This window comes from Bipolaris zeicola (genome assembly GCF_000523435.1).
Source record: "Bipolaris zeicola 26-R-13 unplaced genomic scaffold scaffold_5, whole genome shotgun sequence".
NCBI lineage: Eukaryota > Fungi > Ascomycota > Dothideomycetes > Pleosporales > Pleosporaceae > Bipolaris > Bipolaris zeicola.
In genome coordinates, this window is record NW_006912054.1 from 421 (window position 1) to 23,945 (window position 23,525).

Below are 23,525 nucleotides of genomic sequence, written 5' to 3' on the forward strand. Positions count from 1 at the left end.
TTGGTTGCGCAACGGCCATCTTCCGAGATTTTCGGATACGTGGAAGATCCTGATGCAGGGTACGTGGCTCCCTGGACGGCCTGTACAGTGGCGAAGGCCGCCAACAGCAAAGTGTTGATGCTCGGCATTTTAACCGGTTATTATAGATGGTAATGACAGTGGATGTACGTATAAAGACACGGAACTTAAGAGAATGTGGGGCCTGTTACAACAAGGACTTGTGAACAGTAACGAGCATGTTGAACAGAGGGTGATCCTCTTTTTATCATAGAAACCCATCACGAGCAAACATACACGGAGGCTTACCTCTGACTCAGCTCAAAGACAACAATCGACCGTGTGCAGCTTCTGGCCCAATATCGCGCGCGCTAGGCTTGGATTTCCAACGACATCAGGCGACGAATAGCTAGCCACCGTCAGTAGCTTCAGTCTCGAAATCTATGTTTTGTCGAGCTAGAGCGAAAGCGGCGCGATCTAAGAAATGTGGAAATGGAAGAGGCGCAAATCGCTAGTCCGAAGATTCGGCTGTTCGCGACGTTAAGCCTTAAGCGAACCTAGTATTGTACCCCTATACGCGCCAAGTTGGGTCGCCTTATCCCTTGAAGCTGGTATTGATTCTTTTTTTTGCAATCCGCTTACCTTCACAAGTTAGACGCACGCTCAGGGCTATGTAAGTGCGAACGCCCAAGATTTCCTACGGAGATGCCGACGGTGAATTGGGCGCTTCGTGATACGCTGGCCTGATAAGAGACTAGTATGAATGGATCGGTTAGCAGAGAGAATGTGATAACAAACTAGAGTTGCAATTGTGAATTCGGCAATGGTCCTGAGCCTGTTTGCAATGTATTCAAAGTTGAAGTTACCAGAAGGCGATCCGATTGTGCCGTATGTGCCCTGTTACGTTGGTATCATTACCCGGGAGCTTCCCAATTGGCTTGTTGACTGGTCATGCTACACTCGATGTAGCCCTGCTCAGAGGGAAGCAAGATCCGAAGGCTACATTCTACCAGATCTCGGACGGTCGAAAGAACTTCCAGAAGCGATTACTTAGAGGTTATGGAATTCGGTGCCAAAGTGGCCGGTACAACTTATTGAACATCTTCTGAGCATTTGCATGAAGTGGGTGATTGTGTAAAGGATGAATGGTGCAGAGAAAACATATATACGTTGGAAGGATAATCTAAAGGCGACCATTTCTTCCAGCCGAACTCAATGTGAACAAAGAACCTCCGACCATCTACCATCCGACATTACTCAATCCCCAAGTTATATACAACGTTGCGCGGAAAGCCAAACCAGACCTGTCAAAACTCAATTTTTCACGCCTGTGCCGGGCAACTGCCGTCATTGATATCTCCAAATACAGAGATAGAGCTGATGTCGACAACTTCGTCCTGAAAGTTGATCAATGTGAGAGAGATATTCGTGATAGAGGCCATTCCAGACGTATTGACAGGCCCAAACACAACTGTTTGACCCTGATGGTTCGCAGCAGTCGCAGGGGCATCTGGTAATTCTGTACAATTATTGCCGTCGTTGATGTCGCCAAAAATACTGATAGAAGAGATGTCGAAGACTTCGTCTTGAGCGTTGACAAGCGTGAGAGCTACATTGGACAATGGGACTTGCGGCAGAGTAAAGGGGCCAAAGAGCGTTCCCAAACCAAGTAGGCGCGCTTCGACAGGTTTGACCAGTGGCGAAGGAAGGGCGCTGGTTGCACTACTGTAGAGTAGTGGAATGATCATGGCGAGAGACTTGGTGAACATGATGAAAGATGTAGGACAAGATAGAATTTGGTATGTCAAGTGTCTTGGGATAGAAAGGAATGTGTATGGTATTGCGAAAACTGCTTGATATAGGTTCGTAGGCCCTTTTGACTGTTTTTATATTCCTCTGTATCAAACAGAGCTATTTCTACTACACTTCACGGGCCGATATATCTTTCGTTCAAATGGGACACAATCGAGCTTTCTCACTGCCATCGGTGCACTGTTCTCGAGCCAAGAGTAGAATGGTCTATCGGCACCTCGTTACTAATGACACTATACCACTTTTGCTAATCTGTGTTGTTCGAGAACTCTGAGAAGCACAAGCCAAGATCTACTCTGGTCATGTGTTCTCACGTGGAACGATTCCATGCAGATGGCGTCGTATCCGGTGTATGGCGCGAGGCTGAGTCGGTATAGTTTGGCCGATGTCATATAACATTCGGTTCGGCCCGCACATGTTGTGCCTCTCGGTAGCTACCAAATTATACCAAGTTCTCACTAAGACCCTGGTAATAAAAAGCAAAACACTCGCTTCTCCTTTTCGAACAGATACTTATAAGGCCGCTCGCATCGAGCTCAGTAGTCACCAAGAATTCTTGGAAACTTGGAAATAGGCACTCACATCAATTCGGAGTCATATTTTAGAGGTAGATAGGTGCTTCGGTCAGTATAATTTGAGTTCAGACGTGTGCTAGCACATGAGGGCGCGTGATCAAAGTGTTTCAGCGACCTTGACTAAACACTCAGTCGGGAAATAAGACCATTAACTGGCGCATCCAAGGAAAAGGTCACTATGGATTCATTTTCAAACTCAAAATTTATTCTATATTGAATGCATATACTCCCCCGAAGAATCTGCATCCCTACCACTAGGAAACACTAACCGGTCCGTCTGACCAGCATACCTGGAGCAGCCACACCGAGAACCATCGGTCTATCCGTCTAAACTCGGGCAAAAATAGAGTCCAGTATGCATAGCCACTGGATCTACTCGAAAGTAGCATCAAGAACGGCCGCAAAGCGAATCTGCCTTTGTCAGCACTAGAATCTGCACTGCCGCTATCAAACAACCACACAGCAAATACCACTTAATCGCTTAAATACAACCAACTCCTTAGTACCGCCTAGATATTAGGCCCTGAGTCATTCCTAGGTTAAATCCATGTTCTGGCTACAAGAGCGAATCAGTATGAAGAAGGTGCCACGACCGCCAAGACCGATACCCCAGACTTCAAGATACGCCAACTCGAATCGCCAACCCAGCCAGTAAGCTATTTCTCCGAGCCTAATCGAAAGCAAACAAAATAGTATGTCTGTGTCTCAGACAAACAAATCTATACCACTCAGCCTACCCAAGAAAGGATGACGCCTAGAACTCAGGACCACAGGGTTCATGCAGTAGTACGGATAGGGACAATGTAAATTAATTGAACCCGAGCTAGCAAAGCCCTGCCTACCACAATCCTCCCGAGCCCAATATCAAGGGCCGATGTAAGAAGCAACAGACTATCTCATTAGCTAGTTACATACACACGTACTGTACCATGGCCCCATGGCCCCACATCTCCTCAAATTGCGCAACCACGAGGGCCAAGAATGAAATACGCCGAGATACACACACTCCACGCTACTATCCGAATCAGGTAGGTTCTCAGCCTTGCCACGCTCTTGGTACCGTCCTGTTCGCAGCACGGAGCCCTTCCGCACGAGAGATAAAGTAGAATAGACTAAATAAGAAAGAGGAGACTTGGGAAGACGATGGGGAAAAGGGCAGACGGAGAATATTTCTCTATTGAGCACGCGACTTGTCATGGGTACTTTTGGACTTGCTGGTCTAGCGTAAAGTTTGACCCCCCCACGAAAGTACCTCACCTACCTCGTTCATATATTGGAAAAAACAAATATACTAACTATACTACCAAAAATTCAGTCTTATCAAATAAACCAACGCTACCCATCCACCATCTCTACAAACCCAGAGTTAGTCCAAACCCCCTCCTCCCCCCCACACCCACCCTTATCATCCCAATCCTCACCAACCTTCCCCCAGATAACCAAAAAAACAAAAAAGAACAAAAAATGCTATTCCGGTACCGGGAGTCGAACCCGGCTCTCGTCGGGCGCTCTTCACCTAAGCGATGAAAGCGACGGATGCTAGCCGATCTGAAATCTTATTAGTCTCTTTGTTTGCAATACAAAGGAATTCGAGGTAGAACTTACACACCATACCGGAGAAGGTACTCGATGGAACGTGGCAAAATTTTAGGGATCATATTTGTAAGAATGTTGAATGATGGGCGGGGAAGAGGGGTTAGTGGGGAAGAGGGAAGACCCCCGCTTTGCGAAAGATTGGGTTGAGATCAAGTGCGAGGCTAGGAGGATAGCGAGGGGGCGGAGGAATTTTGGAGTGGATGTTACGTAATGCACCTTATGACTTGGGTTTTCCACATCTTGCAGTTCACCGTGTTGCGCTTGAGTTGGTACAATGCAAAATCTCCTGTCACATTGTTTCTATTTATGATTCCTTAGGCACGAGCTGCACCTCACGAATGGCATTTCCACTCACGCACTTTCATATGTAGGAAAAGAAAACCCTCTCGCATACCGCTTTCATCCATAATAAAAAAAAGTACCGATTGGATACATGCATGACAGTAGAAAAGAAAAGAGCAAGGTTTCGCGAACAGATAAACGCCGATATTGACTTACCCAAATAATCATACACATCATTACAATACTTTGTATCGAGCCTGTCATGAGATGACCCTCGTACCGAGAGGGTGTGGGGAAATATCCTCCTCACGATGAATAGCGCCATGTTTCTGCACCGTGGACCTTTGAGTCTGGCTGTGATGGCTCTGGTGCAGGCTTCTCTTGATCGGGTGCAGCTGCAGTATCAGCCTTGCCGTCACCCTTCCCATCATCGCTGATGGGGCTGGGCGTCGGTCGCAGCGGCTCTTGTGGTGCCGGAGACGGCTTTTTACTTTCGGATTCTTCTTTGCTCGTAGGCAAATTTTGAGAAAGGCTTGAGCGAGGACCTGAAGGTGGATAGCGCGACTGCGGCTCTTGTGATGAAGGGGCAGTCACTGAAGGCTCACTTGGTGGGCCCGTTGTTGTAGCCAGTTGTTTAAGCATTTGCTCCCACTTTGGCGCTTCTGTCGTCTGCGTTGTCCGCGCCATTTCGCGCTGGAAAGCATCAGACGATTGAAACTGTGCCGATGGCTTTGGTACAGATGGGCCGGTAGGCGGTGCTCCGTAGTAACCTTGGGAAGGTGTAGACTCAGTTGATGCCGCGGGTTTCGGTGCAATTGTAGTAGGCGTACCACTCGTCCTTGACATCGGAGGCTTTGGCATCCACTCAGGGGCGATCCCATGATCCAGACTATAGGGTGATATGTAAGTTTTTGTCCTCCGTAGATAACAGTTTCTGAGGTAAGGGTAATTCATAACATAGGACAAGTATTCAGTGGGGGATTGGGCAGCGTAAATGATGTTAGAGGAGGGTGTGACGGCGTACATTGGAGGTTTGGGAGGCCCAGAAGGGTTGCTCGGCATGCTTGAGATCGATGAGCGACCGTTCGATGGCCCTTGAGGCTGACGGCCGGGTGGACCATAAGCCTGCGCTGCACTTGGTACTTGACCATGTGAGTACGGCGATTGACGAATGTTCTGAGCATATGGGTATGGTGGCAAGGCATTAGCATGTGGCGGCGCTTGCGCATACTTTTCAACACCGCTGAGCATCGGCCCAGATGTTGCGGGTTGTGCCTTCCAAGAAGCAGTTGAGTAGCTTTGTGGAGGAACATATGGGTGATATTGCAGTTGCTGCTGAGAGGGATGCAGCGGTCGATGAGAGAGATAGCCCTGGTTTGACTGTTGGCCGTACTGCCCGTGTGGCATGCGATGATCATAACTCACGTTTGGTTGATGTGCAACGGGCGAATTGGGGTTCTTGCGAGTGTCCGGATTGTATACTGGTGATCTGAAAGGTGCCACGACCGGGTCTTTTGGCTTGTAACTGTACGGCCGCCCGTTCTGCATATATTGCTGCGCAGAGGGTACAGCGATAGGTGCTGGTTTGAGCGGATAGGAAGCCGGGTAAGAAGCACGATGGAATGCTGGTACTGGAGGAGGTGGAGGTTTGACAGTATCGAGGAAGTTGCTCTTTGGGTTGTTCCTCGGCTTCGCAGGGTTCTCAGTGTACTGTGGCCTGGCCTCAGTTGACAACTTTCCGAGATAGTACCACAATTGGTCTTCCTTGCTGAGGTCGACCTTGGCCAACTTCTGCGTAACCTCAGGAGCAGTGTACCATTCAGCCCATTTGTGTTCAGAGTTAGGGTCATGGAAAGGATCGCCCATCTCAGGCACCCCATCTGTACGATTGGTGATGTCGAGTGACGCATCGCTTTCCTTTAGATGCTCTGGTAGTGGCTTAGCGTTCGCAGATGGCTTCAACCTCTGAGATTCATCTGGATGAAGCTTCAAGATATACTTCCACTCAACCTCGACACGATCACTGTACAGGTTAGCACAATAGTGTAATCGGAATCCACTTTACATACCCGTCAGGCAGCACGTCTACCAAAACAGCCTGCTCACCAGGCCTATTCTCTACAACCTGTGCACCATAGATTTGGTACATTTCACCACCCACATACTGGAATTGGATAACATCCTTGGGTTTGAGGGTCTTGCCGTATGACATGACATACTTGTCCTTCTCAAGTGCTTCAACGTCGACCGTCTTGTTGTTCCTCTTCTTCGGTCGATGGAAGCGGCATCGGAAGTCGTAGCCGTCGTAAAAGTACTCTGTACCCTCTTCGTCAAATGTAGGCATCGGTCCAAGGTCTACCTGTACTCCAGCTGCTACAGCACAAGTGGCGTGGAAAGCTCTGGTGCACTTCTTCTGGGAGCACTGGAAGACAGCACCGCGCTTCGACCGACAGTAGTTGCACTTGAGTTCGAGACGATCCTTGCCAATGTTGGCCACATTGCACACTGTTTCAATGTCGTTCTTTTTGACAATGTACGTTTCGGGCGTGTAGTCGGCACAGATGCGATGAGCCTTCATACCATTGTCGGTTTGCAGCAGGTCATCATACTCGACATCGTTGGGACAGAGGATACAAGGCATGCCACGACCAGGGATTCGGATGCGAATGCGGATGCGTTTAAGTTTCTTCGGCCGTGACGATTCCTTTGAATCCTCCTTTCCTCGCTTCCTTTTGTTGCCCGTAGACTTGCGGCTAGCTTTGGCTTTGGTCTTTCCAGCAACGCTGACAGGAGGACTGGGCAGACGATCAGCCCCATCGTCCTCATCCTCTTCATCATCCGTCTCTTCGTAGTACTCTGGCGTTGGTTCGCCTCTCAGCTTGCGCTCAATCTCATTGACATCAACCCAAACACTGTCAGACTCGCACATGCATTTCTTCGCAATCCTGCCGTAGCTTAGCCACGACTCGTTTGCAAAGTTGACCGACTCTGCGCAGTTGTAGCCAATGTTGTAGCCGGAATGGTAGCCATAAGGGTAGGTGATGACAAATTCGCCTTCGTAGTGAACCAGTCGGTTGACTTTGATATTAAAGTCTCGCTCTAAGCGCTGGGGAGAGATCAAGTAAGTCTTGTGACGAAGAAATTGCGAGCAATGCTTCGCATCATTCGGCCATATAGTCTGCATTGCAGCTTCAAAGCGACGGGCATCCTCTTGGGATATGCTGTACCACTGCTTGGGGGCACCAAAGTGAATGTAGTTGATACTGTAGAGATCCACATCCTCCAAATGCCAGGCAAAGGTCGCCTTCCACATGCCCAGATACAGGTAGGCGGTGTTGACACCAGGGACTTTAGTTCCGAGCACGTCGAGAAGGTTAGGCAGCTTTGCTACATTCCAGGACGTTGTGCTATCATCGAAAAGAGAACCTGGCATATCTGCGCCGTACATTGGTTGGCCGTAGTTGATAGTCTTCCAGTAGTTATCCTCGAGCTCCTTGCAACGTTCGACGGTGTACTCCTCGAGGCCGGGCAGGCGGTAGTCGAAGTTTTCAAAAGCAGCCTCGTCAACATGGTCGGCCATAGCACCCCGATTGTTCAGTCGTCGAGACGAAACAGACTTCTTCTCATCGGCCGCTTTGGGCTGTCGACCACGTGCTCTGGTGGGTGTCGCGGCCCGGGGTTCCTTCTTGACTCTTCTTGAAGACCTCTTCTCCTCTTTTCCAGGTGATGTTGGTGTAGGGGGAACATCCATGGACTCTTCGTCGTCGTCATCGTCATCAACCGGCTCCTTCTTCACCTGACGCCTCCGGGTAGGGCGGCCAGGTCCACGCCTGGGTGTTGGCGAGGCATCATCGTTTTTTGAGGGTGCGGGTTGGGCCCTTGTGGAGCGGGTTCGAGTGGGAACCTCTGGGGCAGCTTTGCGCCGCTCACCTCGCTTGGCCGGTGGCTGATGATGCGGCTCATCCGTCACTGCCCTCCACTCTGGTAGGTTGTATGATCGCTGCTTCTCAATATTCGCTTGTGTGTATATGCCATGCTGCCCATTGAACTCTTGCGTAATTGGATTCTTGACTTTGATGCTCTTGACAGCTTCGGTAAGGTCAGGGAGGGATTCGCGCCTACCATGCTATTAGTTACAAAACAATGATTGGTAACAGTCGCTTTAACATACCATTCTGTCGGCGGAATGACCTTGATTATACCGGACTTCATACCGTACTTGTCAACCTTATCGATGAAGCGCTTAAAGTTGCGAAACTGGTCCATTGTCTGTAAAGGGTAAAGTCAGTACCATGGAAACTGCCTTCGCGTGCGTCACATCTGTAGTGACATTGCGCGCGTCGCCATTGCTTTCTGGAGCAGCTCATGTGCACCTTTGCGACGTACCGGCTTGAACACGGGTATCTTTCCCCCTTCAAAGTAGTGGTCGGGCTCGATGTCTTCGCCGTCGTCGCTATCAATGTCTGAAAGTTCCGACGACATATCCTCAAAATGCTTATCATTGTCTTCGCTCGTGGGCGGCGTTAGAGCGGGTTTGTTGGTGGCGTCATCCTGAGGGACAGGTGGTGCCTCGACCGAAGGCATGACGTCTTGCGGCGCCTCCATGGTAAAGGCGATCGTCGCACAAGAGAGGTTTGTTGTGCAGAGGAGGGAGGAGGTCGTTGGCGACTGATGATTAGGGTTTCGGAGACGATGTGGTCAACATGGGTCGCTTTTCCGCCACGGAGGGCGCGCGTGAATCTATTAGCTCCGCAACAATTTTGCCGGTAGCGCACGAGGTATCCCGGGCCTCTGGTGTTGTCAGATGGCGAAATCGCAAGTTGTCGGGGCAGGTAGACGGCTGAGAACACCAGGAGGCTAGGTGTGCAAGAATGAGGAGGTTGCAGGCTCGCGGTCTGTGCGCGTACCCAGCTAGTGATTAGCGTGCATAGACCCCGGCTTGTCGACTGATGATCGAGCCATCTTTACCATCCAGGCGAAGGCGTGGGATGCAGCCGCTATCAATTTCTCTATGCGTTACAGAGCTGAAGAAAGTGAGGAAGGGGCTGTCTCTTACCTACTGGGTATAGAGGTTCCTGAGCGGAGTAACGCGCGAGATGTAGATCATGTGCGACTCCCAAGCGGCATGCACGTCATCCAAGGTCACATCTGTGAAATCTAATCTGATAAGATTGTAGCCTTGCCAGCAACCAGTCTGAGTCTGCCAGGGTTCCCCCTCCAGACATCCGCGGTTACATGCAGGCAGTGCGACGATTAACTCCACCACATTGTTCAAGCGTCAGTTATGCATGATGCGCATTGCAGCAGTTGGCTTCATGGTCAAACTCTTCGTCTTGCACGCATACTAAGCTTGAAACAGTGTACCTGGATTTAGGGGTTAAGCTTTTCTGACTGGCGCCCATCTCAACGGTTGCAAAACCCACTAGTTCGCCCGTCACGGCACTGCCAGGCTACACCCCGCCAGTATGCGGAACACGCTCGTCCTCGCCAAAAGGCCTTTGCGAGAGGCGTGTGCTTTTTTCCCTATTCGTATATGTACATGCTTCAATAGTCGCATGAACCGTAAGTCAGTGTTGGTGGACTGCCCAGCGGCACCACGATGACCGGGATAAACTCATCACACCACAGCATGGACAACTTGAGGTAGTGATTTTGCATCCTATTAGATAGAAGTAAGAGATAAAATCGAGCTCAGCTATATTTTGGGACCTTCACGAGCTGTTGCAGCCTCCAGTGACGCAGTGCTGGTTTTGTTTAGCACTTGGGTCGAGCTCACCACCAATGGACCGCTTCGTTACAGGGCCTTTTGAGGAAGAAACCCCAAAGCAAAAGCGAAGTGTATGGTCACTTGGATAGGCTGCACTGACTCTACCTTGGTCTCCTCCACGTGGGGCGTGACAAGGACAACAGTCTTTAGTCATGGCAGGGTGCGTGCTGCCAACTCCACACCGACTCGTCGTACTCGCATTCGCCAATCGGAGTCGTTGAGCAGCCAGCACATCCCCCATGCATCTTCCCCGGATCGACACGCCGCTACTGCCAGGGGCAAGCCGAGCCGTCATCGTCATCGTTTGCCCATGCTTCCATGCCAAGTCACAAACTCCTCTTTCCCTCAAATCCATAAACCTCTCACAATAGACACAAACCACCTCTCTTTCACACACACACACACACACACACACACACACACACACACACACACACACACACACAAGTGAACCGAAATTAAGACAATCGTACAAGCCATGTTTTTTGAGCGCCAGATCATCCCCCAGAATATAGTACAGTGTCCCATACCCGAAGAAATAGAGATCCTATGCACCGATGCTATGCTACCAAATCCACTAGGCCGTACATTACGCCTATCAGCTCTTCATAACTCATTCTGCCCAGACACTCATGCAAGAGCACCCAAACCCTTCGTGCAAGCAACTTTTGTTTTCTGCGTGTACGAGCCTTTTCACAGGAATGCTATACTTCCTGCTTTACGATGATTCACCTCGGGGACCGCCACGGAAACCGCCACGTCCTCCCCTGAACTCTCCACGGCCACGGCCACGGCCACCACGGAATTCACCGCGGGGTCCGCCTCGGCCCCTACCCCTGTATCCGCCGCGATCACCGCCACCGTGACCTCCTCGTCCCCGGCCGCCACGGCTGTGATGGACTTCAGAAAAGCCGTCGTTAGCAGCCGCAGGGCCTGCGGGCGCCGAGCCTTGCTCGGGAGTGTCGTCAGCCCAGCTCTGGGTGCTGTTAGGGGCAGCAGCAGCGTGTGGTGTCTCGGTTTCGGCGGGGTCTCGCGGGACTATCTCGAAAGATTCGGTCAGAGGGTCGTCGCTTCCAGTCTGCTGCTTGTCCCATTGAGCCTGAGCTGCAGCGTTCGCCGAGTCTGTTCCAACGTTGGCTGCTGCTGGTACCTCTGAAGGCTCTGTCGCAGCTTCAGTAACAGGCTTTGCGCCAGCCTCAATCTCGGTAAGTCCGGCGTTGGCGATGGTTGGGTCGGACACGGCCTCAGGAGGGGCAGCCTGGTGTTGCGCAACATCGTCTACCCAAGCTTCTTCCGCAGCGAAGGGAGCTTCCTCAAGCGCAGCTTGCTTCACCTGAGAATCTATACACAGTCAGCTGATATTGCTCTCGCACATGATTCTCCATAACCTACAAGTGATGCCCAGCACAACGCCCTCAGTTGATGGGACGCCGTCGCTCGCACCGTCAATCAGCTTCTCAGCTGCCATGACAGCAGCGGCATCTCCTCCGTAGACCTGGAGAAGAGCGCCCTCAAAGGCCTTTGTGAGATCCGAATCGTCGTCCTCTAATTGGCGACGTGCGGCAGCAGCTCTCAAGAAGCGGGACAGGGTCAGGAGCTTCTCCTTGACAATCCTCTGTTGCTCCAACTTGGCCTCGGCCTTGATAGTCTCCCTCAATGTCTCGAGTTCGCTAGAGTGTGTCTTGGAGAGAAGCTCTTTCTCCTTGGCGAACTTGGCCTCGAGCTCATCACCGTACTTCTTATAGTTGGTGTATTGCTCCTCATACTGTGCGAGCTGAGCTTGGAGACCTGGTTTCCTCTCAGCCTGGGCCTTTTGGTCGGCGTTGATCTTGCGAGAGGCGAGGAGCTCATCGAGAGAGACGCCAGGGTTGGCTGCGATTATTGAGTCGACCTTTTGAGTTGCGCTCTACACATGCGACGTCAGCAAGGGCTAATGTGAGGGGTAAAGGGGCATGCTAATCTTACCAGCTTCTTGTTGATGTTGCGAATGTTTCTATGCGCCCGGTTGTTAGCAGGCGGCTTCTTTGCGAATGGGGAGTCTGGCTGTGATGTGGAGAGTTGCAACTTACTTCTGGACCTCGCGGAGGTACGAGTTGTCGCTGTCTGCGCCATTGGCTTTGCCTGCAGCCTCGGAGCCACCTGCGCCGGCTTCAGACGCTGTCTTTTCGGGTGCAGCTGGCACTGCAGTAGCTCCTTCCTGCTTGCCCTTCTTCTTGCGAGCACTCTTGGACTCCCCTGTTACCAGGTTCTGTAGCTTATTAACTACCTCCGAGGCCATTGCAGTGTTCAATTCTGCAGATTCCGATGATTTAAGTAACTTCTACACGTGAGTCGCGTATTTGAATTTGAAGATGAATTCGAGCTTGTATGTCGTGTGAGTTTGAAGTGGATGGTTTGGGCACATGGTCGCCCGCCCTCAACGTAACAGCGAAATTAGCGTGGGCACTAGCGCCCTCGTGGGCATGACGCACCCCCTTCGGGCGCCGAACATATACAATAAGCAAACGCCCTCCCGGGGTCACAGTTGCTGCCTGCATATACAGAAGAACTTCTCATCCGTCACATCTGTGTCTAAAGTACTTGAAAACTTCTTGGCTGTATGTATTTCCATGCAACACATATGCTCGCTATGCGGAGAGCAGTCAATGATGGTCGATGGCCGAATATTATTTAGCAAAGGAGAAGCAAGAGATGAGATTCTATAGACAGAGTTGCATGGGAATACGATTCAACTCATAATAAAGTATATGACGCTAACTGGGGTATCATGCCGTCCGGTCCGGCCGCAACTCTGTGAAATCCTATGTAAAATCGTAAACCACAAGTGCTTGACTACCTTCACTCTTCTCTCGTAACACGACAACGTTTTGTTCATCAAATCCAACCCATCCTCGACTGACCGATGAGTCATCAAAGCCCTGGTCAAGTGCAAAGCGTAGCCCACTCTCCCCTCCGGAAGCATCATCTTGACTGTCTGCTTCACCAACTTTCCACGGCTGTATACGCACACTCAACTCCCCGTTCCTTGAGCGTTTGCGGTTTGCAGAAGAATTCATCCCGCCTTCCAAATCCCAGACGCGGAGTTCGTCTCCAATTCTGCTAACTGACACGGCCTTACCGCGCATTCCGACGTGGGCGCCGGAAATTGAAGATGTGTGGCCCCAAAGCCGGTTTCCAGAACTGATCGAGAGCGCCGAAGATGTTGATCGAACCAAGTACAACGATAAAGTATTATCCGGGTGCGCCACAAGGAGGTAGGGATGCGAGTACGACATCGAGGTTGGCTTTGATCTGCTAGGTCCATTAAGGATAGATGCATCCCTTGCACTATCTGAGGAGGAGTGTACTGGACGGGAAGTTGGAGAACGATACGCAGATAGGGTAAATGAATGCTCATCCGCTGCAGTAGTCAACCTTGATTCCAGAAGCTCACCCTTATGAGAAAGTATCAGTTCTTGTACACCGACAGTCCAGCCAGACAGGTAGGTTGGAAGAGAGTATGCAATGGCTGCAGTCATGCTTGTCGCATTCATCCTCAACGAAAGAGAGACCGGTGGCCATGCAGTGTGTGACCGGAGAGAATACAGAAGTTTAGGAGCCTCCAATGCGCCATGCATATTTGGTGTCCCTTCGAAAGCATACAGGGAAAGGATATGATCTTCAGTCATGGTAAGAAGGTAAGGTGATGAGTACGCCAGTGCCGATAACATCCCGTTAGTGGACGGCGGATGAGTAAAGAGGGTCTGGAACCTCTTGCGATCTTTCTTTAGTGCGTATATCGAGAATGAACCATCCTCGAAGCCCATAGCTACCCTCTCTTCGTTAGCCTCTTTCCCAGAGGCGTCTATAGCCATAGATATGGGTAGTTGAGGTGCATATGCTTCCACATGGAGTTCTGTGGATGCCAGTAGCTCGCGATCGTCCTTCGAGCTCCAAGCCCGAAGACCTGATAATGAATCTGCGGCATAGACGATGCTGTTCGACATCATTACTAGAAGAGGTGGATCTGGCGGTCGTTCGGCAACGACAATCTCACTGACGGCGCATTTACCTTTTGTCCAGTTATGCCGTAAACGATACTGTTGTTTCCAATTTGTTTCTTTCCCGTCCTTGACAAGATAGCCATCTTCCAGCCATTTTGACAGCCGAGAGGAATAGTGTAATCGATTAGGATTGGCAGAGTCTTTAATGCCAGGTATGCGAGATGCCCGTGGGAGAACGAATGTGCGGTAGTAGGCTGCCTTCCAAAGCTCAGAATCCAAAGACAGGCGGCTGAACCGTTTCGATACCCTGCGCGACAGTTAGTTCGGAATCGATCCCTCAGAAGAGCGTACTAACCTTTGGCAAACTAGGAGGGACGGTACAGGGATAAATGACAGTACACGAACCAGCAGCTCTTCACTCAATTTAGACAGCCGATCCGGGTGCAAGAGGCGTTGCACCTTGGCTGGAGGCTCGTTGTCGTCATCCCCATCGTGCGCACGCTTCATGATAGAGAATGTCGAGTCGGCGGCGAAGGCGAGCGCGAGCCTCGGGGGTGATTGTACCGCCGTTATCGCGTCGTAGTACGGCTGAATCTCGGTAATCTATCGGGGACTCCTCGGGGCAATACAGCATTAGTCACGTGCACAAATGTATATATAGTCTCACCTGAACCTAAGGTCTCTTCTTAAGAAGAATTCGCCATCTACTTCAAACTAATATATTTTGTGCCTATCCACGAAACACATTATATATGGGAAGATAGAGAAACTATTATAGAAAGACTAAATGTTCAATAAATTTGATTGCTTTAACTCTTACTTTACTTATGTAAACAATTAATACCAACATTAGACCGACCAATTCTTCCGGTTATGATGACGGACGCGATATACAAAGGGCAGGATCGACAAGTTATAAAGTTGTTGCTGTCAATGCTATCATAAACACAAGAGAAACTCGCACACAGAGGTATTGCGTGATTTATAAAGAAAGCCAACGTGACTGGAGGTTGAACGGCTTTGAAATCGATATAGCAATCAAGTGCTGCATCAGTTGATGTTAGAAGAACCAATATCAACGCTAGCTTTACTACGTAAAAAGTAAGATAAGTATTCATAGTTTCAGGTAAAACATACTTTTTGTGTTGTCTTGAAGGCACAAAGGTGTATAAGTGCGAAGAAAATAGTTTAGTGATAAATAGAACAGATGGAATAAATTGAATAGAGGTAGACCGATAAATACTTTATAGAAGAAGTTAGCTTAGATACAATATAGAAGATAAGATGATTATATACGAACAGCACACTGATAATTCTTATCCCGAAAGTAGGTATATTATAATTCAAATGTTCAACTACATGTAGGATATGGGCTCTTTTTATATTCAGCTGACGGAGAGAAGCGGACGTATTCCCATGTAATGTTCCGCTAAAACACCGACGGTAAGAGTTCGTTACTGCGGTGTAGGGCAAAAGTTCTGTGCAGTAGAGACACTAAAACAAAGATCAGGCTCCTCTTGAGATGATTTAATGTAGAGAGATATTGTCGTGGAGCGTTTTTCACCTCTATCTGCGCGGGTCCTCGATGCGTAAAATAAGTGTATTCTTGAAGCTTCAAGAGCCTTCAGACTTGAAAGTTGGTTGTGTACCTATCTGCTGTTGTTTTTCTTCCCTCGGTGTAGTTTCCATTATATCCACGTCTGAATACCTTTCGGGCTGTCTACCCGCATACCTCGTGGTTGCTCCACCACGATAATACATTTATGGTATAGCTTCTAATTTATATAGTATAGCTCTTTCTTCTACCCTAACCTGTATAATCTCTTTACTAGTGCTTATGCACACAACTTCTACCGTATCCTATAGTACATTGTAGAGCTTAATTTATAGGATTGACGACTTGATTATAATCGTGATAGATAAGATATCAGCGTAACATATAGGCTTTTAAGTATATAAGAGTAGAGGTCGGGTGGGGTTAGCTTATGCGAGATCCCCTTACTGCTCCCATGCCATCCAAGATCCGGCCGAGCCAACTGAGCGCTTCGAACAGCACCAACAAGCACGCACCTTTAGAAACCCATGCACCTTCCCTCAATCTTCAGTGGCTATACCGCCCGCCTCAGCATGGTCGGCCCAGTGGCAGCATGTATACTCCATATGTAGTGGCAGACGCTAACAGACCACTTGATCGATTGCTTCGTGTAGAACAGCTAGCTAGCCTATATCTGCCTAATCAAGCGGCCGTTGAGCGATTGCAATCGCACGGAGAAGCACTTCGTAAAATTCTCTATCCCCGTCGTCGTTATTCGTAGCGATGGGCTCGAGTATGCGCTAATAGAGCTGCGGAAGTCAGGCTAGCCCCTGCTGCATGGTTGTCAGCGTAACTCCTTGTACACCAACGTCACCCATAAGAACGTTCCTATCAGCGCGACCTTGAACTAGATGAATGACACAATCGCCCCGCTCATGCGGAACAAGTTGACTTTTCAAGCTGGTATGGTGGCTAAAGTCTACATGTAGGAGCTGTTCCTGGATAGATTGGGTATTGCTACTGGTGAATGCCCACTTAGTCTGGCACGGCCGCCGCAGCCTTGCTTAGCTCCGGCATTATATTCTAGAAGAAGAAGAAGAAGAAGAAGAAGAAGAAGAAGAAGAAGAAGAAGGCCGTTACTGCCCTCTCTGGTCAGACAGGTGTAGCGCCTACACGACACGCGGTCTCCTCTGTCAGTGCCATCCTCATCATCATCGCCTTGCCCTTACCCAGGTCGCCGTGAATCCAGAGGATGCGCGACTCGTCATCTTGATATCCGTCAAAAAAGGCAAAACTATTATATATTATTTTTATATCTTTACAATGAGAATAAAGTTTTGATATTTTTTAAATTCTAGCTCTAGAGGTAGAATCGTCACCCGTATACTGCGTGTGGTCAGTGCGCCAAGGCACTCGTGATTAACTACGCGTTGGCACTAGCGCGCTTTGGACGTTGCCGCCTAATTGCACCGCACATCGCCAGCCGCGCTCGGGCGAGAGTACATCCGAGTTTACCTGAGTGGCCACGGTCCTAATTCATGCAATATTCTTTGTGCGAGAGATGGCGGACTTCACAGCCTGGGTAGAGCAGAACAAAGCGCTGTGGTCGCGTGTCTACGATGAGGTCATCCAGCCGAGTCTCGACAAAGAGTGGAACAAGAGTACGTATGACACGCCTAGTTGCGCCAGCAGTATCTAATTGCGCTTCAGGAGAAGAGAGACATCAAAACCAATTAAAAGAAAGCGGGTATTACCACTCTTTCGGCGCAACCATTACTGATATCCAGCAGAGGAAAAGAACCATGGGGCACTACTGGAACACTTGAACAATGAGATTTCCAAGTCGGCGCGTCTTTCTAATGAGAACGCTCAATTGAGAGACCAAGCCCAGACTAAAATTACTATCCAAGGAGAGAAAGGGACTACTGCACAAAGTATTTCAACGGAAGAGCACCGTCGCCTAGTCGAGGAGAATGAGCAATTGAAACAACAACTTGCCAGACGCAATGCAGAAGTTGTCTCATCGGCATCAGTTGAGAGTAAAGCAACCAAAGATGTCGGGACGACAACCACAGACGATCAATATCTTGACCTTGTTCAAAAGTTCAGCGAACTGAGTAAGAAGTATAGCGATGCCACTCAGCAGGTGAAGTATCTGCAGAGGAAGAATGCTACAGTTATGCAAAAGAACAAAGACATGAAAGAGAGCGTGCGCGCGTGGCAAGAGTATGCGGATCGGCAATCGGGGAAGCGGAAACCTAAGTTGCAAAGTCGAGTCGAGGAAGCAAGGCTGCGATCACCTACAAGCCATGTTTCTCCAGGGAATGAACCCAATATCCCTTCAAGTCCGCGGACTTTGGCTACACTCAGGCTGTCCCCAGCTCTCACTGACTTAGGGCGTTCCTCTCCTGCTGCCATGGCCCCCCATGCCGCCGAAGGGACTGCACATCAGTCGACGACGACATTGGATTCGGTTTCGGGCGAACGAGATCCATCTGAAAATGCAGACATCACACCAAGGCCACGGTCTCGCATCGGTGGTTCGAAACTATCAAAACTCCAATGGATAACTTCAGATCATGACAGCCATCAGCAAGGTCATCCAAGTTCGAGTCAGACAACAGTGGACGAACGCAATGAATCAATGACTCGGCATGAACAGATAGTAGGCGTAGAAGGTGAAGATGACGACATGCCGGAGTTTGTATCAGAGAGATCACTGAAACGCAAACGTGGAGAACCCACCACTTCTAGGTTTGAGGTTTACGCAGACCGGTTATCGGATGGCACACCGGTCAGGCCGTACCGTGTGAAAGAAGAACAAGGCAGCAGCCCTCCGGTCTCTGCATACAAGCTACTTCATCACGAGGCGACGATGGACCTGGATGATCCTGCATCCAACTTGCTACAGACACCTCGTCATAATCGAAGGCGACTATCAATCCCTACCACTAGCACCGAGACACCTCGACGGCGCAGATGCAACAGCGCGCCATCAACACAAGAGGTCAAATCAGAAAATGGAGCAGACCAGGTCCTTGTGCCAAATCATCCAATAAGGCTGACCACAGAATCTCTTATGCTTTCAGAGGTCACCAGCGCGGAGACCCGAGCCTTTAGTGAGCCCATGGAGCCAACCCAGGTGGAGACCAATGTCCTAAAATCTATCGATCCAAATATAGTGAACAGTGTTTCTGAGGATCCACCGAACAAACGCTCAAGGAACACGGGGTCCCGGTATCAACAGAAGCATGAATACTTATTGGAGTCTAATGAAGCACCGCCCTTGCTAGATAATGAGCTACGACTATCACCGAACTCAGCCCGGGCGCGGATGAACCAGAGGCTTAGAGATTTGAAAGATCTCCAAACGCCTTCCAAAGCACCATCAAAGACCCTACAGACAAGCCCAATTAAGGTCAAGACTGAGCAGTCTTCTTTCCCATCAAGCTCGTCCCGCACCACGCATACCCCCGGTCTTGAGAAGAAATCGTCCAAGCCAGCATCCAAACGTCGTTCGGATTCACGTGAATATCCAACACCGGATCGGCCAATCTGGACAATGAAGCCGCCAGAGACACGCTCAAGTACTCGCAAAAAACGTGGTTCGTCATCCAAAGAACAAATCCCTCTACGAGAAAAACCGGTCACAGAACTTAGTATTCAAGACTTTAAGCCAAATCCGGCTTACAATCAGGGCTACAGCTATGCGTTCTCTGAAACTGTTCGTAAGCGTGGAGATCGCATGTGTCTCCCTGGCTGTACCAATCCACAATGTTGTGGCTCCACTTTCCGAACCTTTGCAGCGGCTCAAGCACCTCTTAATGCATCACAAGAGGAGGCTTTATTGGAAGACTACCTTGGCGAGGCTTACAGCAAATCGCAGTTGACACAAATGTCATCCGAGGAACGACAGGAGCTAGTGCTACAAGCACGAACCAGGAAAATGGCGAAAGAATCAGGGAAGCATCGTGAAGCCTACCAGAGACGAAGGACACCGCCAGGCTTCTGGAGGGTGGATTTTCCAACAACCCAAGAACGGGAGGAAGACCGGGCGCGTGCAAAAGAACAAGAGAGATCGGAAATACACGAACGGTGGATTGAGGCCAATAGAAGGGGCGGCAAATGGATTTTTAGAGATGAGTAATAGCTTTGTTCAGAAGCTCTCCCAGTGGAGTGCGCCATACGTGAACCATGGTTACGATTTTGAACATGAATGTATGCACCTGTGAATCATAGTAAACACTGCACCGATAATAAATATTGACACATGGGATAATCTGCCCCTACTCATATATAAGGTCGACCATCCACAGCATTTTTACACTCCAAGTCAGATCTCTTCACATCACACAGAACACCTGTTCCTCACCACTACACCATACTTAAGCTACACTAAATCAATACCAAAGCACCACTACATCACCACCAAAGCCACACCAAAACTAGGTTCAAATACCTCACACACATCACAACAACCATGTGTCCACAAATGTACACCCGCGAAGAATTCCTCTCCATCTTCATCAACACCGCCACCACCTCACCATACCTCACCACAGAATGCACAATCTGTGCAGAACCCTACTCCTCCTCCCCCGACGGGTGCGCAGTAACTTTCTCAGACAAAGAAAGCTGCAACCACGTCTTTTGCAAAGCCTGCATCAGCCAGTGGCTGAACACCAAAGGTGTGAACTCCTGCCCACTATGCAGGAGGGAGCTATTTGTACTCGACGACGAGGACTACGATGGTTTTAATTTCGATGACGAAGAAGAAGACGAAGAGGACGAGGAAGAGGCAGAACAAGAATCCATCTTCACCCATGAGCAAATCATGGAACTACTCGAAAACGCTTGGTACAAAGTGTTCTGGCTACTCGATAGCCACCGCCAAAATATCGCGAGAACTGCTCGCGAAGAAGAAGTCGAAAGCGACGACGACGACGACGACAACGAAGATTTGTCATCGCCCCGTCCCCCCCTCTACTCCTCTACCCTCATCCACTCCTTCGTCGGCGTTCTCGCCTCCCGTGTAGATGTCCACGACCTCAATGACATCGTGGAGTTCACCAGCATCACGAAAATGAACGTGATTGCGTGTATTATGCACCGTATCATGGACGAGCAGGTCATGTGTGTTGAGAGGACGGGTGGAAGGGTAAAGATGCTGGAGTTTCCGTTGGAGATGGCATTGGAGTGGGCGGCGCCCATGAAGTGGGTTATGCGGCGTGTTTAGATTATTTTTTTTTCGAATCGTGCTGATTGGGGGGGTTGGGAGGGGTAGCGCGTATAGCAGAGCTGTATTCACGCTTGATTTTTTATGACTTAGGGTATCCTCAGAGGGATTTTTTTGCATTAGCGGACTGTGTGCAGCGTATAGCTTGGACGTCCGTGAGGGGACACTGTGTAACACCGGGCTGAAGAATTGCTTTGTTACGTAGATTAACTATTTTTTTTTAACTTCATTCCTTTTCTTCAGAACACATTGTATACGTGAGAAATGGGGGGGGGGGGGGGTTTGCTTCCGCATCTTGGATTTTGATTTGTTGGTAGTGGTAGTAGTATTCGCTACATAAGAAAAGAAAAGAGAGAGAGAGGGAAACCGCTTGGAAATCTGCCAAATAGGTCACACACATACGTGTATGGCGGGTATATAGAAACTCTGAAAAAAAACGCCTTTAACCCAAAGAAGAATAATACAACAAATTGAGCAAAATTCCTCCATCCTTGAACACCTTGCGTGCTTTTTGCCAGTGCTAGAAAAATAACGAATAGAAAAGAGAAACAAAGGGATTGGAAATATGAACATGGACTCATGAACAGAGATAAGGAAAAGAAGAGTGATGATAAGGAGATTGAACAAAGGAAAAGAAGAAAAGAAGTGCCAGTCTAGTAGTATACACTGCCGCTTTGGGTCACTACACGCGAATGCTTCCCTTGCGGTACTTCTCATCCTTGAGCGGGACAGGTGGGCGTTCATCTTCCGAGTTGCACTGAGAAGGCATAGCCGAGTCCTTGCGCTCATGTCTGGGATCGTACTTTGCACTTGAAAGAGTGCGCTCGGGGATGTACTTTGCGCTCGAAAGCGTGGGTTCGGGCGAGTATGTAGCGCTGGAGAGAGTGAACTCCTTGGGGCTGTATCTTGCGCTTGAGAGGGTAGGCTCGGGCGAGTAGGTGGTGGGGGGCAGGAGTTGGTATATGGTCGAACGGGTTGTGGCAGAAGGGGATGTGTACATGAATTCGTCGATTGCGTCGTCGATGTCGCTGAGGAGGTTGTGCTGGTTGGATTGGGAAACTGAGGAGTTGGACTTGCGGTCGAAGGGTTGCTTGGGGTCGAAGGGGAAGGTGAAGGAGATTGGGCGCTCCTCAGGGGTGTAGGAAATTCGCGGTGCGAGAAATGCCGAGCTGGGCTCGTTCGGTGATGGGTGGTAGGGTGTTCGGGGGCTGACAGGCAGAGGTGAGAGCATTGCCTGAGAAAGAGGGGTTTCAGGAAGCCTCTCACGTGGGCTAGCAGGGCCCAGGGATGCTGGTCTGGCTTTTCTTCGGGCGAATCCGCCGTCGTAGGTCGTCGCTGGTAGCAGGTAGGAGTTTTGCTCTGGTGCAGAGGTAGAGACCTCCTTCTCTTCCCGTACAATGGTGTAGGAGATAGGTCGTTCGCCCTGCTTGAAAGGGCTTTCTGGCTTGAACAGACTGTCGCCTAGCTTGGATGGGCTCTCGCCTTCTCTGAAAGGACTCTCGGCCTGATCGCTGTTCAATGTCGAAGAAGAGGAGAAACCAGGAGAGAGGACAGGATCGCTCTGACTCCTTGTATGTGTGAGGTAGCGTGGCGAGGGAACTTGGAGGTGGCTTGGAGAAAGCTGGTAGTCTGGTGGCGGCGCGATGAAGATGTCGCCATGACCCATGCGCTCACCTGGGTCTACATTGCGGAGTGCTCGTAGTCTCTGGTTTGCGAAGTCGGCCTCGAGAATGTGTGCCCTCTCAACCAGCTTGTCGACTAGCTTGCCATGTGAGTCCTTGAAAGTCCTCTTGACGAAGCTTAATAGCAGTGATGAGCACGTCATCCTGACATCTTCCCGAATGTATAGTCCGTTCCTTGGTGTTCGAAGATCAGGCTCGGCGGGAAGCTTTGGTTCACCAGGTAGCCTTCCTCCTACAGTCCACTTTGATTGGATGTCGAGACCCAATGGTGCGTACACATGTGTGAAGAGGCCGTCGGCTGTGTCGTTGAAGCAAGCATGGTATGATACTGAACCAGTAGCCAGACCGCCTGGTAGATATGAGACCTTGTCTAGTAATCGTCAGGCTTGGACGCAAGAATAGGGGGCTAGGTAGAGTCGACTTACCCTTGATGGTGTACCACATGGCCCAGTACTCATCAGTAGGCGCATAGGAAGGAGGCTTGCACATGAACCGCTCTACAACCAAGGGGTTCAAGTCAATCATAGCCAAGTGGTCATGGTACATGTCTATCACGCTCTTCCTTGTGATGCCAGCCGGAAGCGGCGTAATAGTGGTGAAGACAGCAGTCTTCGGCATCCTGTCTCCTTTAGTGCGGGATGGATCTAAATCGATCTTGATCTGGTTCCAAGTTTCAAGGAATCGGGGTATATGTGGATGCGTCTAGATGTTTATACACACGCGCGTGAGAAGATGGAGAGGTAGAGAAAAGTTGTTTGGACAGCAGAGCAGCGAAGGAAGATGTATTTGTTTCGCAGGCTAGAAGAAGCCCAGCCCAAGAGCGCTGACACGCTTCGCACGTGTATCAGGCATGCGCTAGAGCACAGCTTCAGATCCCCTGCACCATTCATCTTTGCGGAAGGTTTGGGAACGACAGGACCCTCGCCAAGCTCCCCGCCAATACTTCGGGAACGGCACTGATGCCGTTCTCGACACGCATCTAGAATTCTGCCTCTTGTCATCAGCTGCCAAGCGCAGCCGGATGTGTGTTTGACCGTTCTGTTTTGATGCAGGTCCTCCAA

At 49.8% G+C, this 23,525-nt stretch overlaps 8 protein-coding genes across 8 annotated transcripts; 2 read left to right on the forward strand and 6 right to left on the reverse strand.

Moving 5' to 3' along the window:
- Nucleotides 1-1,319: 1,319 nt before the first annotated feature.
- Nucleotides 1,320-1,766, reverse strand: COCCADRAFT_83055 (uncharacterized protein; the record flags this gene model as incomplete). The annotated part of the gene is made up of 1 exon (XM_007709025.1): nt 1,320-1,766. One exon carries the CDS (start codon nt 1,764-1,766, stop codon nt 1,320-1,322), a length of 447 nt encoding a protein of 148 aa, XP_007707215.1.
- A 2,802-nt stretch (nt 1,767-4,568) lies between these two features.
- COCCADRAFT_721 (uncharacterized protein) lies at nt 4,569-8,867 on the reverse strand (the record flags this gene model as incomplete). Its single annotated transcript, XM_007708936.1, has 4 exons — nt 4,569-6,285; nt 6,332-8,380; nt 8,434-8,531; nt 8,649-8,867. 4 exons carry the CDS (start codon nt 8,865-8,867, stop codon nt 4,569-4,571), a joined length of 4,083 nt encoding a protein of 1,360 aa, XP_007707126.1.
- A 1,880-nt stretch (nt 8,868-10,747) lies between these two features.
- COCCADRAFT_32370 (uncharacterized protein) lies at nt 10,748-12,307 on the reverse strand (the record flags this gene model as incomplete). The annotated part of the gene is made up of 4 exons (XM_007708981.1): nt 10,748-11,370; nt 11,422-11,935; nt 11,995-12,022; nt 12,099-12,307. 4 exons carry the CDS (start codon nt 12,305-12,307, stop codon nt 10,748-10,750), a joined length of 1,374 nt encoding a protein of 457 aa, XP_007707171.1.
- A 31-nt stretch (nt 12,308-12,338) lies between these two features.
- On the reverse strand, nt 12,339-12,566 carry COCCADRAFT_82993 (uncharacterized protein; the record flags this gene model as incomplete). Its single annotated transcript, XM_007709026.1, has 1 exon — nt 12,339-12,566. The coding sequence occupies one exon, from the start codon at nt 12,564-12,566 to the stop codon at nt 12,339-12,341; it is 228 nt and encodes a 75-aa protein (XP_007707216.1).
- Nucleotides 12,567-12,830: 264 nt separating this feature from the next.
- COCCADRAFT_723 (uncharacterized protein) lies at nt 12,831-14,519 on the reverse strand (the record flags this gene model as incomplete). Its single annotated transcript, XM_007708937.1, has 2 exons — nt 12,831-14,319; nt 14,368-14,519. 2 exons carry the CDS (start codon nt 14,517-14,519, stop codon nt 12,831-12,833), a joined length of 1,641 nt encoding a protein of 546 aa, XP_007707127.1.
- Nucleotides 14,520-17,107: 2,588 nt separating this feature from the next.
- Nucleotides 17,108-19,693, forward strand: COCCADRAFT_32372 (uncharacterized protein; the record flags this gene model as incomplete). Its single annotated transcript, XM_007708982.1, has 3 exons — nt 17,108-17,207; nt 17,257-17,289; nt 17,337-19,693. 3 exons carry the CDS (start codon nt 17,108-17,110, stop codon nt 19,691-19,693), a joined length of 2,490 nt encoding a protein of 829 aa, XP_007707172.1.
- Nucleotides 19,694-20,026: 333 nt separating this feature from the next.
- On the forward strand, nt 20,027-20,782 carry COCCADRAFT_32373 (uncharacterized protein; the record flags this gene model as incomplete). The annotated part of the gene is made up of 1 exon (XM_007708983.1): nt 20,027-20,782. One exon carries the CDS (start codon nt 20,027-20,029, stop codon nt 20,780-20,782), a length of 756 nt encoding a protein of 251 aa, XP_007707173.1.
- Nucleotides 20,783-21,464: 682 nt separating this feature from the next.
- COCCADRAFT_83006 (uncharacterized protein) lies at nt 21,465-23,082 on the reverse strand (the record flags this gene model as incomplete). Its single annotated transcript, XM_007709027.1, has 2 exons — nt 21,465-22,834; nt 22,890-23,082. The coding sequence occupies 2 exons, from the start codon at nt 23,080-23,082 to the stop codon at nt 21,465-21,467; spliced, it is 1,563 nt and encodes a 520-aa protein (XP_007707217.1).
- Nucleotides 23,083-23,525: the final 443 nt, after the last annotated feature.